General features: G+C 38.7%; 2 protein-coding genes across 2 annotated transcripts; one reads left to right on the top strand and one right to left on the bottom strand.

Moving 5' to 3' along the window:
• Positions 1-68: 68 nt before the first annotated feature.
• dcaf17 (ddb1 and cul4 associated factor 17) lies at positions 69-5875 on the bottom strand. Its single transcript, XM_031858623.1, is given in 15 exon segments — positions 69-905; positions 997-1152; positions 1336-1419; positions 1592-1679; positions 1775-1884; positions 2865-3007; positions 3130-3232; positions 3390-3497; positions 3588-3677; positions 4163-4241; positions 4349-4485; positions 4581-4671; positions 5065-5168; positions 5255-5401; positions 5404-5875. Coding segments are annotated over 15 exon segments (1575 nt in total). The 5' UTR covers positions 5431-5875; the 3' UTR covers positions 69-797.
• Positions 5385-10708, top strand: mettl8 (methyltransferase 8, methylcytidine). The gene is made up of 10 exons (XM_031858624.1): positions 5385-5479; positions 6332-6488; positions 6745-6836; positions 6920-7284; positions 7456-7505; positions 8552-8612; positions 9226-9365; positions 9602-9708; positions 9832-9897; positions 10446-10708. The coding sequence occupies exons 2-10, from the start codon at positions 6337-6339 to the stop codon at positions 10598-10600; spliced, it is 1188 nt and encodes a 395-aa protein (XP_031714484.1). The 5' UTR covers positions 5385-5479; positions 6332-6336; the 3' UTR covers positions 10601-10708.
• Positions 10709-12831: the final 2123 nt, after the last annotated feature.

Genomic DNA, 12831 nt, shown 5'->3' with positions numbered 1-12831 from the left:
ATTCTATCTTTGTTACTTTTAGTTATTTTTCAACAATGTAAACTCAGCACACTTGTAAAAGAGGGCTCTAGTTCCTCAATGTGTGGTTTTTTTTCAGCTTAAATAAAGGTTGTAAGTTATATGTTTGTTTTATATTAATTCCTCTTCAGTATTACTTATTAGTAGTTCAGTAAAAAACAAACCTTTGCTAATAACTTCAAACTACAACATAACATTTGGGCACACCTGTAGCTTGATACAAAACCTGCAATTTCAAATGTATTTATTTGCATATTTGACAGGGACAGCATACTGTATGTTAATGAACATCGGTATAAAAACCCAAAATGTAAACTTGCCCGAGTTTGCAAGAATGCTTATTTATATTTGTAACAAATGGCCAGCTTTCACCACGCACACACATTAGTGCAGCGGGTTGTGAAAGCAAGTTGCACAATAATGCACAGTTCTGATCACATTGCATCGAAGCCAATTTTGAATATGTTTATTTGGATGAACATGGTGGAAAGAAGAATGATGCAGGATGCAGAAATACAAAGTAGCTTGGAAAAACATAAGAATTTAATTTAAAAGAAAGATTGTAAAAGTGTTCATAGACGAGATGAGACCGCACTTGTTTATCAGTAATACAGTGTAGACACCACAATGATTGAATTCATCAATGATGTTTATCTAACATAATTCACACAATAGACATGACACAGTAATCCAGATGTGAAAAACAGCAATATGAGTTTTACAGAAAAACTGTACAAAAACAGAAACAAATATTTACACTATCTTGAAAAATAAAAGCCTTATTTTCTGGCAACTGTGAGCTTGTAAACATGGCAGCAGAAGCTGGTGTTCTTCTGTTCAGTATGAACAACTGTGTCTTTGTCAAAAAACAACTCATGGCGATAAGTCTGAAACAGATTAAAAGAGCACACATGAATCCATATATACAGACACTTCCAACTTTTTCTAAGGTTGGTACAGTCATGTCAGGTCCCTCACCTCGTCCCAAGGCTCAACCAGATCCACGGTCCGCAGTAACTGCCCACTCTGGTTGTCATGCAGTCGGATTTGGGCTCTTCCTTCTCCCTCCTCACCGTTAGTAACCACCACTGCCAAAAGGTCCAGCTCGTCCTCATATTCCACGATACGGAAAGTCTGTCAAATGGATTGTTGCTTTTTGGTCTTTTCATGACATTTGTTGACAATAAAAAAAATATAGAATATGAAGAAACCTTCAAAAACATGTGAGACTGGATGTTATTCCTGGCTGCCAAAGAGTATTTCTATGTTCCACAACCACTGTGTTTCTGGATCAATAATAAAAGCGTAATCACTTACCTCTTGATCTGGGTCATCATCCAGCTGATGAAATCTTTTCTTCACTGTTCGGCCCGATGAGGTGACTGTGACTTGTGAGGTAGGCTGCAGTAGACAGAACGCCGAAATGTTAAATTTTACCCGCACAAAAACGGTCTGACCAAAGTCGTTATAGTGCACATGTGATACACACATGAGGCTGAGTCACGATCAAGGTAAATCAAGTATGTTATGAGTACAGCCTATAGATCGCTAGTAGGTAAATAATGACACTTACATTGTTGTTTCGATCGATTTTCATGGAGAAATCCTCAACTACCTTTGATGCTAAACCATTGTTCAGTTCACCAAGGATTTTCAGGACACTTAGAGGAAAAAAAAAAAAAAGAGGAAAAAATTACCGAAACATATCTCACCACTGTCTTCCTTTTGATATGTAAATGTTGACTGTAGCACTCACTTTATGATGGCAGGTCCAACATGAAGGATTCTTCCCGAGTCGTCAGGGTGGAAGAAAATCCCATCACTCTCTAGAGAGCAGCAGTTCATGTTTTGTATTCCATTTGATGCCTAACGTCATAAAATTAAACTTAACTCATCAACTAGAACATGAATTAATTGAATAGCAAACTGCCATGATCAGATAATTAGGTTTCCTCTTATAGTTCTTGAGAAAAAAACAAACAGAAATCTAACAGGAGAGTCAAATGTGATTTTATTTCACTTTGACTCTACTAACACGTGTTAGTTTCTGTGATATGTAACTGTATTTGTGCACTTCATTCTGCAAAGCATCAACAACCTGTGCACGCACCACAGTGTGGAAGATAACACGTGACTTATCTCAGTGATACTCCATTCAAACTCTGTTGTTTGAGTACAGCTTAACCACTGCACACTTAAGGAGGTGGTTGTGATAAGTGCTGCAGCTTTCTAGAGCTGTAAGGAGTGTTATAGAGCTGTTTGATACTTGGGAACATTTCAGGTGGATTATCAGTTTGAAAATTAGGTTTCTGGTAATGATGTGTGTATCGTATCATTTCAAAATGATACCACAAATGTATTTCTGTTTTACACCGAAAGCTGCAGTATTTTTTACCAGTATTTCAGGGAAAGCAAAACTATGGTTTCTTGTGTTTTGGAAACTGTGGCTGCTTAAATGGGATTTTATGTTTTTCCACACAATATATGATGCAGCCCTAGTTGCTGGCAATTGTCTCTGGTAATAAATAAAAACAAACAGTGTCATGAAAGACACTGCATCTGGAATAATCTAGAGAAGAGAATCTTGTATAAAACATACAAAAAAGATCTTCACAATGGGGTTCTGAATAGTGATTACAGGTTTGGTTCTGTTCTGCGCTGAATACAAAGACTGTCACAAACATCTGCGGCCCTTCTTACCCTGCCAGTTTCAATAGCTCTGGACAATTTGGTGGTCTATCACACAAGAAGAGTGGGATATTTGTCCATCATAGCCAAACATATGCTACATTTTCAAAATGATTTGAAACATCATGGTAAAGTGTAAAGGATTCTTTAAAACCTACCATGGTGCTGTCCTTCAGTGAACAGATGTGGTGAGTGCCCTTGTGATTTTTATGCAGTGGTGTGTAGATGTAATGCCACGGGTAGCCTCCAATCTGGACACTGTTATTAGCACATGATACCTCGAAAAGCACTGGAGGCCGATCTGCGCATTAAGACAAAAAAAACAATTGTAATGAAAAACATTTCTATTTACAGCGGCCAAGTAGATCCACTAAAATCTTTAACACAAAGACACCACCGGTCCAGACTTCAAAATGGACTCACCTGTGATCTGTATATTTACTGGGATGCCAAACGGAACATCGCCCACAGTTTTGCCACCAAGAAGTGAACTCTGCTTTCCAAGCGTTAGCTTCTCTGTCAAGTACTGAAAACAAAGAAAATGCTCATCAGCTATAAAGATCTGTAAGCAGCAGAGATGAGCCAGAAGAATAGAAAGCATGTTATATTCAATTTTCAAAAATGTATTTATGATGCAAAAATCTGATGAAATAAAATATTCAGAAACTCTTTCAAATGCCCACCCTTTGAACAATGTGCTCAAAGCTGTACAGCTTCACCGACTTGTTGCTGTAAGACACCACGAGGACACCTTGGGACAGAACAACATCGGTGACGCCATTTCCAAATACCTGAAAGAGTAAGATTTACATTTTTATAACAACACATCACTCCCTCAAGCAAACCACAAACAAAAATAGACCACAAACAAATCTGCATACCTTTTTGTTGATCTCCAAAATGCCAACAATTTGTAAGGGAAAGGCATGAAAGATGGCCAGGTGCATCACCGTATTCTGAGTGATTCCCGCCTGTGAATTAAAAACAAATCTTAAAAAGACACATTTCTGTCATCTCTTTTCCACATCAGAGATCATTTAAGAGAAGATAAGTAGTAAAAATTAACAGTTGTGCAAATCGATTTGTCGGGGGAAAAAAAGAGAAATATATTTGTACTTTATTAAGAAACTTCCACTGGTTCCAGCTTCACAAATGTGAGAATGTACTGCTTTTTATGACTTCTTGATTATTGTAATATTAATATTTTCAGGTTTAGGACAAAATTAGCAATTCAAAGACATCACCTTAAGCTCTGAGAAATGACTAGAGATACTTAAAATACCTCACTGATCATTACAAGATCTTTTATATATTTTCTTAGATTTATGCAATGCGCCTATCAAAATTGCCAAAAATCCATGTACAGAGAGCTCTATAGGCTTTATTACCCTTAATGAAGTGCCCTTACACTCTTCAATAAGGCACAAAACTTGACACATAACACACCATAACTTACGTGTCGGGCTAAAGAGGTTTCTTTGTTTTGAACAGATTTAACATAAAACATCTCTTGAGAAACATCCCAGCTGAGATACCTACCAAAAAAACAACATACAATAAGGTAAAAAGGTTTTGAAATGAACTAAAACTGAAAAACGGCTACATTTATTGATAGGAACAGAGAACTCAGGGCCTTGAATACCTGAACTTATGGTTTGAAGACAGGTAAACTCTCTGCAGCTCCTCTCCTGTTTCAGCTGAAAGGCGACACAGCCAGTTGTCGGCGGTTAAAGCCAAGAGGCTGGGTTTTTGATCAGAGGGGGAGGCTAGTGTGCTGTCCTGTCAACGAGACAAATGAAACAACAATCTGAACCTCGGATGTTAAAATCTGGTGATTAAAAAAAAATAAAAATCTGCTTCGGTTTGTCACTTACAAGTGGGCTCTGACACAGCAAGGCATCTTCAAACTTCTCCAGTTTAGATCTCTTAGGCAGTTTGTATAGAACTTGAGGCTCTGCATGAACACTGATACCAGAAGATTTTATTATTGTGTGTCAGAGTATAAACATTATTCTGTTGTCAGTGTCACTTACATGTTTACACCTGAGTGCCATGTACATAAACATCATGACAATATACACTAATTTTCACATTGCTCTAATAATAGTGCTTTTAATTTGGTCGACAACCTTAATAAACTAGGTAAAATTGTATTTATACAAGCTATGTATAAAGAGGGGAAAGCCCTGCCACCATATTAATAAAGGAAGGCAATATTTAATTTCTTCAGAGATACTTAAGATAACTTAAGTGACTTTTTAATGCCAGTTTTAAAGATGCTGCAATTCATCTGTAGCTCTAAGGTCTTATTTTGTGTGCTGAAGACTAAATATAAAAAAGTTAAACATTCATACTCACCAGCTGTAGCAGTTCTGGTAATTTTCAAAGTAGATTTTACCATTCTCATACATTATTGTAGATTTGGAGCTCTTGTTCCATACGTTAATGAAATCCCTGTTGTCCTACAATGATAAACAAGATAGCATATTGAAGCATCCATTGAAACCAGCTATACAGTTAATAGATTTAAGTATTTATTTTCCATTACCTGGAGGAGGATACCTCGAAGGACCTTCATGTTGTGTCTGATCAGAGTCCCAGCATCCCTGATACCTCTGCTCCTCCGGCTCAACAGCTCAGCCGCGTTTACGGCTCTCTTACTGCGGTACAGCGCCATCAGCAGGCGGCTCTTATTATTTCTACAAGAGGACCGTCTGGTAGCATGACGGGAGACAACAACCCAAGCTGACCACAAGAGCACAGGCAGAGCAAGGTGAGGGCGACACCGTTCAAACCCCTCACTGACTGTCCATCTGTCCGAGAACCTCCACTATGGAACCGCCTCCTTAGCTTTGCTGTTAGCTTAGCTTAGCTAACTCAAAAAGGTAACTGCTATTGAGCACGATTACCTCGATATCTTGTTTACTTCCGGGTTCGAAGGTCGTACCTGGTTTGTTATGTATGACCGAGCGTTAGTTGAACAATGGAGTTGTCCATGGGGTGAAACAAAGAAGTGTTATCAGCAGTTAAAAGTTGGTGGAATAATCTCGCATTTAACTGCCCACCCGTGCTATCTCTCCACTCGCTCCATAGTTGTAGTCTTCCTCAAGCGTCTTCTTCTAGTGAAGGAATTAAGGCACACGGCATCCATCTTGGAACATTAGCGCCCTCCTCTCCACCGTTGTTACGTTGAGCATCGATGTATAACCACCATAGACTATGATTACCACCCATCAACATTTAGTTTTGTTTCCCCTTAAGTAGCTCGGAAAAGTATATTATTTCATACTTTTTGACTGTAAATATATTTTGCTGTATTGGCTTGTTCCAACCATCTCTTAAATATCTCTGATGTTTTCATTGAATTAAATATTCAAACCAAAGACTCCTTTGGCAGCACTGTTTCATGAAATCTTCCAGATGTATAGTGCCTCATTATTCAAACATTTTATTAAAACTTTGGCTGCCATTTGTTGCATGTGTAAAGTTTGGGATCCTCACATTTTCCTGAAGAGTAAAACAATAATTTAGTTTGCGTTAAACAGCAGCACCAGTGAGTGTTCATTAGCTGTCGGTGCACTGTCAAAGCATTGTAAAATATGTTACTCTTCTTGTGTTTTTACAGAATAAATGCATAAACTGCGGAGTTTCTCTGTCGCCAAATTGGCTGGAGTTTTCAGCAGATTGTCGTCAAGACTACATAGGACAGATGGAAGACCTTCAGCTCCACTTGGGTCACGGATTCTGACCAATACTGATGACATCTTTGAGCACAACATGTGGTCAGTGATGTACTGCAGCAGTTATCTGTATATGCCTTTTATGGAGATAGTAGGATTACAGAATAGGTGTGCCTACTTTGAACAGCACGGGACTGAGATTTAGGGTTACAGTTAACAGCTTTCTGATCAACCTGCAAAACGCAACAGTGGATTTATATGTTACAGTTTTATATTTTCTGTTATTTGATGCTGTTCATAAGTTACTCTAGTTGAGCAGATGTATCAACAACAGCATTTGTACTGCTTTATTTGTTAGGGATCACGTGCAATGGACGGAAGAGGAAAAAGAAAACGCACGACAGAAGGCAAAAGAAAATTCCTGCATACACATTCCTTTAGAGGAACAAGGCAAGAATGTTTCCCTGCAAAAATAGGTTTCCAGGTTACATTTGAATGGGGTTAACTTTTAGGAAAATATCTCCTCCACACAGGTAAATTTGACACAGAGGCTTGCCAATACTGGGACAAGTTTTACAAGATGCACCAGGAAAAGTTCTTTAAAGATCGCAAGTGGCTGTTTTTAGAGTTCCCAGAACTGCTTCCTTCAGGTGCAAAAAGTCAAACCACAAACGGGCGTCTGGGTGATCAGCAGGCGTCACTCCCGCAACCGACTGGATCCAGCACAGACACAGAGACTCGACACCGGCAACACAACGGACCCACACACCATCACAGAAATGCAGACACCCCCAATCATCAGACAGAGTCCGGTCAGGGAGCAGCACCGGATAGGAATGAAGCTGCCATACAAGCTGCTACTTTCCCTGGCCAGCATGCATCCTTCAGGATCTTGGAGGTTTTCAAAACTGTTCACATGTATTGATTTGAATTCTGATTGTTTTAATATAGATTGTTGCATGTGGACTATTACACAATTGTGGCAATAACAGGCTGTAAGATGCTATACTAAAAATGTGAGATAACAGCACTTAAATAATAACAAATACAATCAAATATTTTTCTACAGGTCGGATGTGGGGTTGGTAACAGCGTATTTCCCATCGTTAATTCCATAAAGTGAGTAAATATTTCATATATTCCATTGAAGTTAACCTTTTCAACACCATCAATGTGGATCATGTCAGTTTTATAGTGCAACACATGTTTACAGAAGCAAAACATTCAAATGCACACAATACTGGGCAGTAAAATATAGTTATCTTTACCATTTTATTGTTATGAGTTCATGCACCATAACACTATCCAGCTCCTCAATCAGCACAAAACTGTGGCTCACCATGAATGATATATCATAGTATAACAGAACTATGCACAAGAGCAAGATACAGTCAGTATGATTACATTACATGTGCCCACATTGCTTGTACTGTTAAAATACACTTGACTGTTGAAAAACATTATATACTGAATTTGAGATACAAACTGCAACAAATGTGGGAACTTAAATCAAAAATACATGTGGCATTAATCTGTGTATCATTACAAAATACTTTTAACTGGCCTTTTCTACAGCAGACATTTGACTTGATAACATTCACAATGGCTCTGTTCTAATCAAGTGTCCCAGTAAGCCACGACAGTGTGAAAGTGAGCCAGCATGCACAACAGCAGGACCCTGACCCGTCTTTTCCTACTGTGACATGTCAAAATGTCTTCTGAAAAGAAAGGCCCTCTTGTGCTTCTTTACACAAGGACTCCTGGGTGGCTCTGAAATCGCTTAATCTGCACTGAAATCAGTTTCTGGGTGAAGAAATTGGTGAGAAAGGAAAAGAGGAAGCATTTCGTTGGTATTGGGAAGGACTTCAGGTTTTAGTTGAAGCCATCATCAGTGGTGGGGAGAAGTGCAGAGTGTAACACACCCTGAGAGTTTCTATGCCAGTTTATAATTTGATAGTTTGTAATTTGAAATTGACCATGTGGCCTTTAACACTTTTCACTTACTGTTTCTGTAATGTTCTGTCCATATGTTTTTCCAGGAAGGCATTTATACAATTTTTGGCAATAAGTAAAGGTGAAATCTTGGCTTCCGTGAAAGGAAAAGTGCAGTTGCACTCTATTTGTAATCAGTCAAAGGTTGTTAAACTGTCTGTTCTGTTCCATAGAGAAACAGACGTATATTTATACTGTTGTGACTTCTCCCCATGTGCCATTCAGCTGGTCAAGGTGAGCTTTGCTAATTTTGCTCGGTATGAACATGCACAGAATAAACTGTATTGAGGTCCATGCATTTTTTCAAAGCAGACTCGTATCATGTATGTATGTATATGTGTGTGTGTGTGTGTATATAATTTAAACACAGCCAAAGCTATATGAAGTCAAACTAGCAGTGGTGTCTTTATGGTACCAACTGTGATCATGTGGACAGTACATTGAGGGTATTTCCATCATATCAGATTAGTATTCCTCCATGTCATGAACTGCTAAAATATTTAGACAGATTACATGAACTTTTGATGAAGTAATACATTTAATTCATTCATTGTAAAGCTGTTGTTGATGTCAATCTTTAAGCTTTCAAAAATGTCCATTCAGATTAGTTTTTATAGTTCCGACCATTGTTCCCTCACACAATGGGACACTTGAATGTACTGCAGAATAACTGAAAGCTCTGCCTAGTAGCTACAGCTGAATCAATCAATTAATATGTTAAGGAGAAAAGAGAATCAAAGTGGTTTAAATATAAAAGATCTTTTTATTTTGGGTTTGGCAAATAACGAATCTAATATTAACTCATTTTCATCTATGAAAAAAAGCCTACTTTATTTTCCTCATATAGGACCATCCAGACTACAATGACTCTGTGTGTCACGCATTTGTCCATGACATTTGCGAGGAGATGGCCTCCTTTCCATTCCCTCCTCGGAGCCTGGATGTTATTCTGGCAGTCTTTGTGCTCTCCTCCATTCATCCGGAGCGGTAGGTGAAAATTAAAAGACACAGGAGAGCCTATATCATTTCTCAGCTGTCAGGCCCCTCCACAACCAATAAAACACCCCCGTACCCACCATCACAATTAGCTTTGTCTAAATCATTACAGTCCTTACATAACCTAAATATAAATCTAACCGTATTGTGTCACTGAGTGCAACGTATTAACTGTACAGTGGTTAGGTTGACATTTGAGGGGTTGTAAATTTACATTTCACTCACAGAATGCAAGGAATTGTGAACCGACTATCTACATACCTGAAACATGGAGGGACATTTCTCTTCCGTGATTATGGGAGATATGACTTCTCACAGCTCAGGTTTAAGAGAGGTGAGCCTCCAACTTACTGAACCTAATTTGTTTAATATTCTGTATACACTTCTGTGTATGTGGAGTGTTTTTGACAATTGAATATATATTTACTTGTTTAACCTTTTAATCTCTTACAATCAGGACGGTGCTTATCAGAAAATTTCTATACACGAGGAGATGGAACCTGCGTGTACTTTTTCACTAAAGGTATTTCTGAACCATGAGATCTTCATCTCATCACTAATAGTTGCTGACAAGACCGAAGCTACTTTTGAGGACACGGGTGATGTCCTTGGTATTTTTTCAGGGGATTTTGAGGTTTTAGGAACCTTGTAGGAGTTAACATACATGGGTGGGTATTTTGGGGTATTGGAATATGTTGATGCAGTATATTTAAAGGTTCTCCATACGGGATTCAGGGCATTAGTATAGCAGCAAACAACTATTTGCTTTGTAAAGATATAGTGGAATAATACCTGAGCAGTGAATGAAGTCACTCTGCCTCTGTGTGTGTTGTAATGCCAGCTTCTCTGTGCTTTCTTTACATTTTAGTGCATGTTTGTCCATATGAGCGGTTTGCTCTGTCAGCACCGCTAGTTATGTTTGCACTGTTAGGGCCATTAGCACCCTTAGCTGCCAGCCGCCAGCTTGCAGCTATGCAGAGGCAATGAAAGTCTATTTATTTATGTATTTAGCACCTTTAAGCATGGCTATTTTAAAATTAAAATGTCACATTTTTTTCTCTTTTTTTACAGAAGAGGTTCATGATTTATTTTCCAGTGCTGGACTGGAAGAAATTCAGAATCTGGAGGACAGACGACTCCAAGTGAACAGAGGAAAGAAAGTTGCAATGCACCGAGTTTGGATGCAGAGCAAGTACAGGAAATTATATCCACCTCCACCATCTTAACATCCCACTACGCACTGGCCTTTTGTTTTATTCTTTGCTCTATTCATTCAATCCTGAAAAACTGTTATAACCAAATGAGTATGTGTTCTACCACAAAACTGTATGCAATAAACATGTAAAATAAAGCTACATTATTTGGTTTTGTATACTGTAGATCACTGTATATCATCCTTAAGTTGTGCTACATATTACAGATGGGAAAAACAAAACTCATCTCAGAAAACGAAACAATAGTTTTTGCATGATAAAAAAATACTTGTGACATGTTAAAATTCTGACACAAATCAACATTATGAGATATGGCAAACTTTTGACTTAATTAGTCAAACTTAAGGTACTTAATTATAAATTATAGCATGTATTATGACATATATATTTTACTTATCTCAGAATTTTGATACAGCACATCATAATGTAACACACAGCATGTGTTAAATGTGCTAACACACTGACTGTGTTGAAAGCAACACAAAATGTGTTGTCCTTAACTAGACAGGCAGGTGTGTTAACCAACATTCACACACCGTACGCACAGCTACGGGAACAATTTTGGGGTTCAGTGTCTTTCCCAAGGACACATCAACATGCGACTAGCGGAGCCGGGGATCAAACCACCGATCCTGCTCTCTACTAAGCCACAGGTGACATCCTGCTCCGCTGGGCTCTGTCGCTCTATGATCGGGGGAAAGTGACATGGCCCTTCGCAAAATTCACAATATGGAAGTAGTGTGGCCTCGGGCGACTCCTCCGGTGAACCAGCACCTCCACGAATATTTTGGGCTGCAGGTCCCGTGGGCTTCTTTTTGATGAGAGCACGCAGTACGTTAGCTCCAATGATGGTGGTTTTCTCTGGCCCAGTCACAACCAGCATCGGCACATTGAGTTCTTGTTCCTCCGTGTCGATACTCAGGTTGGCTTGGATCCACCCAATGACACCAGCTATAAATGGAATCGACCCTTGGCCGCTGTTTAGCTCTGCCAAAGGTCTGACCTCATTGGTGATGTGTTTTTCTGTCCATTCAGTGTGTACATATGACACTGCGGATCCAGAATGCAACACCGCCTCTGTGTATATTCCATTTAGTTTGCAAGAAACGGAATAATTGCAAGACTTGATGGTGTAACCTTGCATAGCATTTTTAGTGAACGCGTGCGCAAGGTAATGTATTGCATTCTGGCCAATTATGGGAATTTTCGGTTTGCTTCCCTCCACGACACGGAAATGCATTGAAGGATGCGTGTGGGGAAATGCGCCTCCATGAAATCTGAACCACAGCTTGGTCCCCCCAATAACCGCCACAGTCCTCCTTATTCATCACCGTGGCAGGTTCGTCTTTGGATAGTTTGAGGTTTGGTCTTTTGACATGTTTCTGCCAACATGCTTTGCTGATCAGAGAGTGTTCAGAGCCACAGGTCCACTCTGTCTCCATTCAAAGGCTCACCCAAGAAGGCCTGCTGGTATTCCTGAAGACCATTCTGTTCCAGCCAAAGAGAGACCTCGCCAACTGTCCATAGATTTGCCATTTCCTGTTGAGAAGAAGCATGTACAAAATAAAATACAATGAAGCTGCAAAAATCAAACTTATATAGTTAACATATGTTCACATTATTCTTTGTGACTGTATGACTATAGTGCTTAACCCAGTGGTTACTTTTTCTGTCAAGCCCCACTTTGGAGGAAGAAAAATGTTCATGCCCCACCGCCCCAACAAAATTGTAACAAAATGGTCCATGTTGAACTTTTATTGAAATAATAACATTTTGTGACTCCTCCATCTGTGCTTTTTCAAATAATAGAATAAAGAAAATTGCAATCACTTTCAAGTAAACCAGATTGCGCCATCAGACAAAAACAAATACAATGTGCAATCACTTTGTTAGAACAATGCAAATAAAGTTCTATCTGTGCAAAAAAACAACTAATATTTGGCAAAACAATAGCTTATTGTGGCTGCAATTCACCTGTTTTGCACTGAATGTCTTTACAAGATAATAACAATAAAGTACAACCTGTGAAAAACAAAACAAAACAAGTTCAAATATTTGGCAATAAAGAGTTTTACTGAGTTTTACACTGCATATCTTTTCAAAACAACAATAATGTGCAACCTGTGCAAAACAAAACAAAATGAGTGCAGATATGTGTGAGCCATATGCCCACACATACCAGGAGCATTTTATTTTAAATATGAGGTTTAAAATGTAGCATTCTGGTGTACTCTGAGAAGAAA

This window comes from Anarrhichthys ocellatus, unplaced genomic scaffold (assembly GCF_004355925.1).
Source record: "Anarrhichthys ocellatus isolate YVR2014 unplaced genomic scaffold, GSC_Weel_1.0 scaffold20, whole genome shotgun sequence".
NCBI classification, from domain to species: Eukaryota; Metazoa; Chordata; class Actinopteri; order Perciformes; family Anarhichadidae; genus Anarrhichthys; species Anarrhichthys ocellatus.
Note: the sequence above shows the minus strand (reverse complement) of the source record. Positions and strands in the feature narration are given on the sequence as shown.

Bases quoted from the DNA above. Each gene is read 5' to 3' on its own strand.
- mettl8 (XM_031858624.1), top strand. From the start codon at position 6,337: ATGCATAAACTGCGGAGTTTCTCTGTCGCCAAATTGGCTGGAGTTTTC. The intron at 6,837-6,919 runs GCAAGAATGTTT...TCCTCCACACAG, and splicing joins CATTCCTTTAGAGGAACAAG to GTAAATTTGACACAGAGGCT. The intron at 9,898-10,445 runs GTATTTCTGAAC...CTTTTTTTACAG, and splicing joins CGTGTACTTTTTCACTAAAG to AAGAGGTTCATGATTTATTT.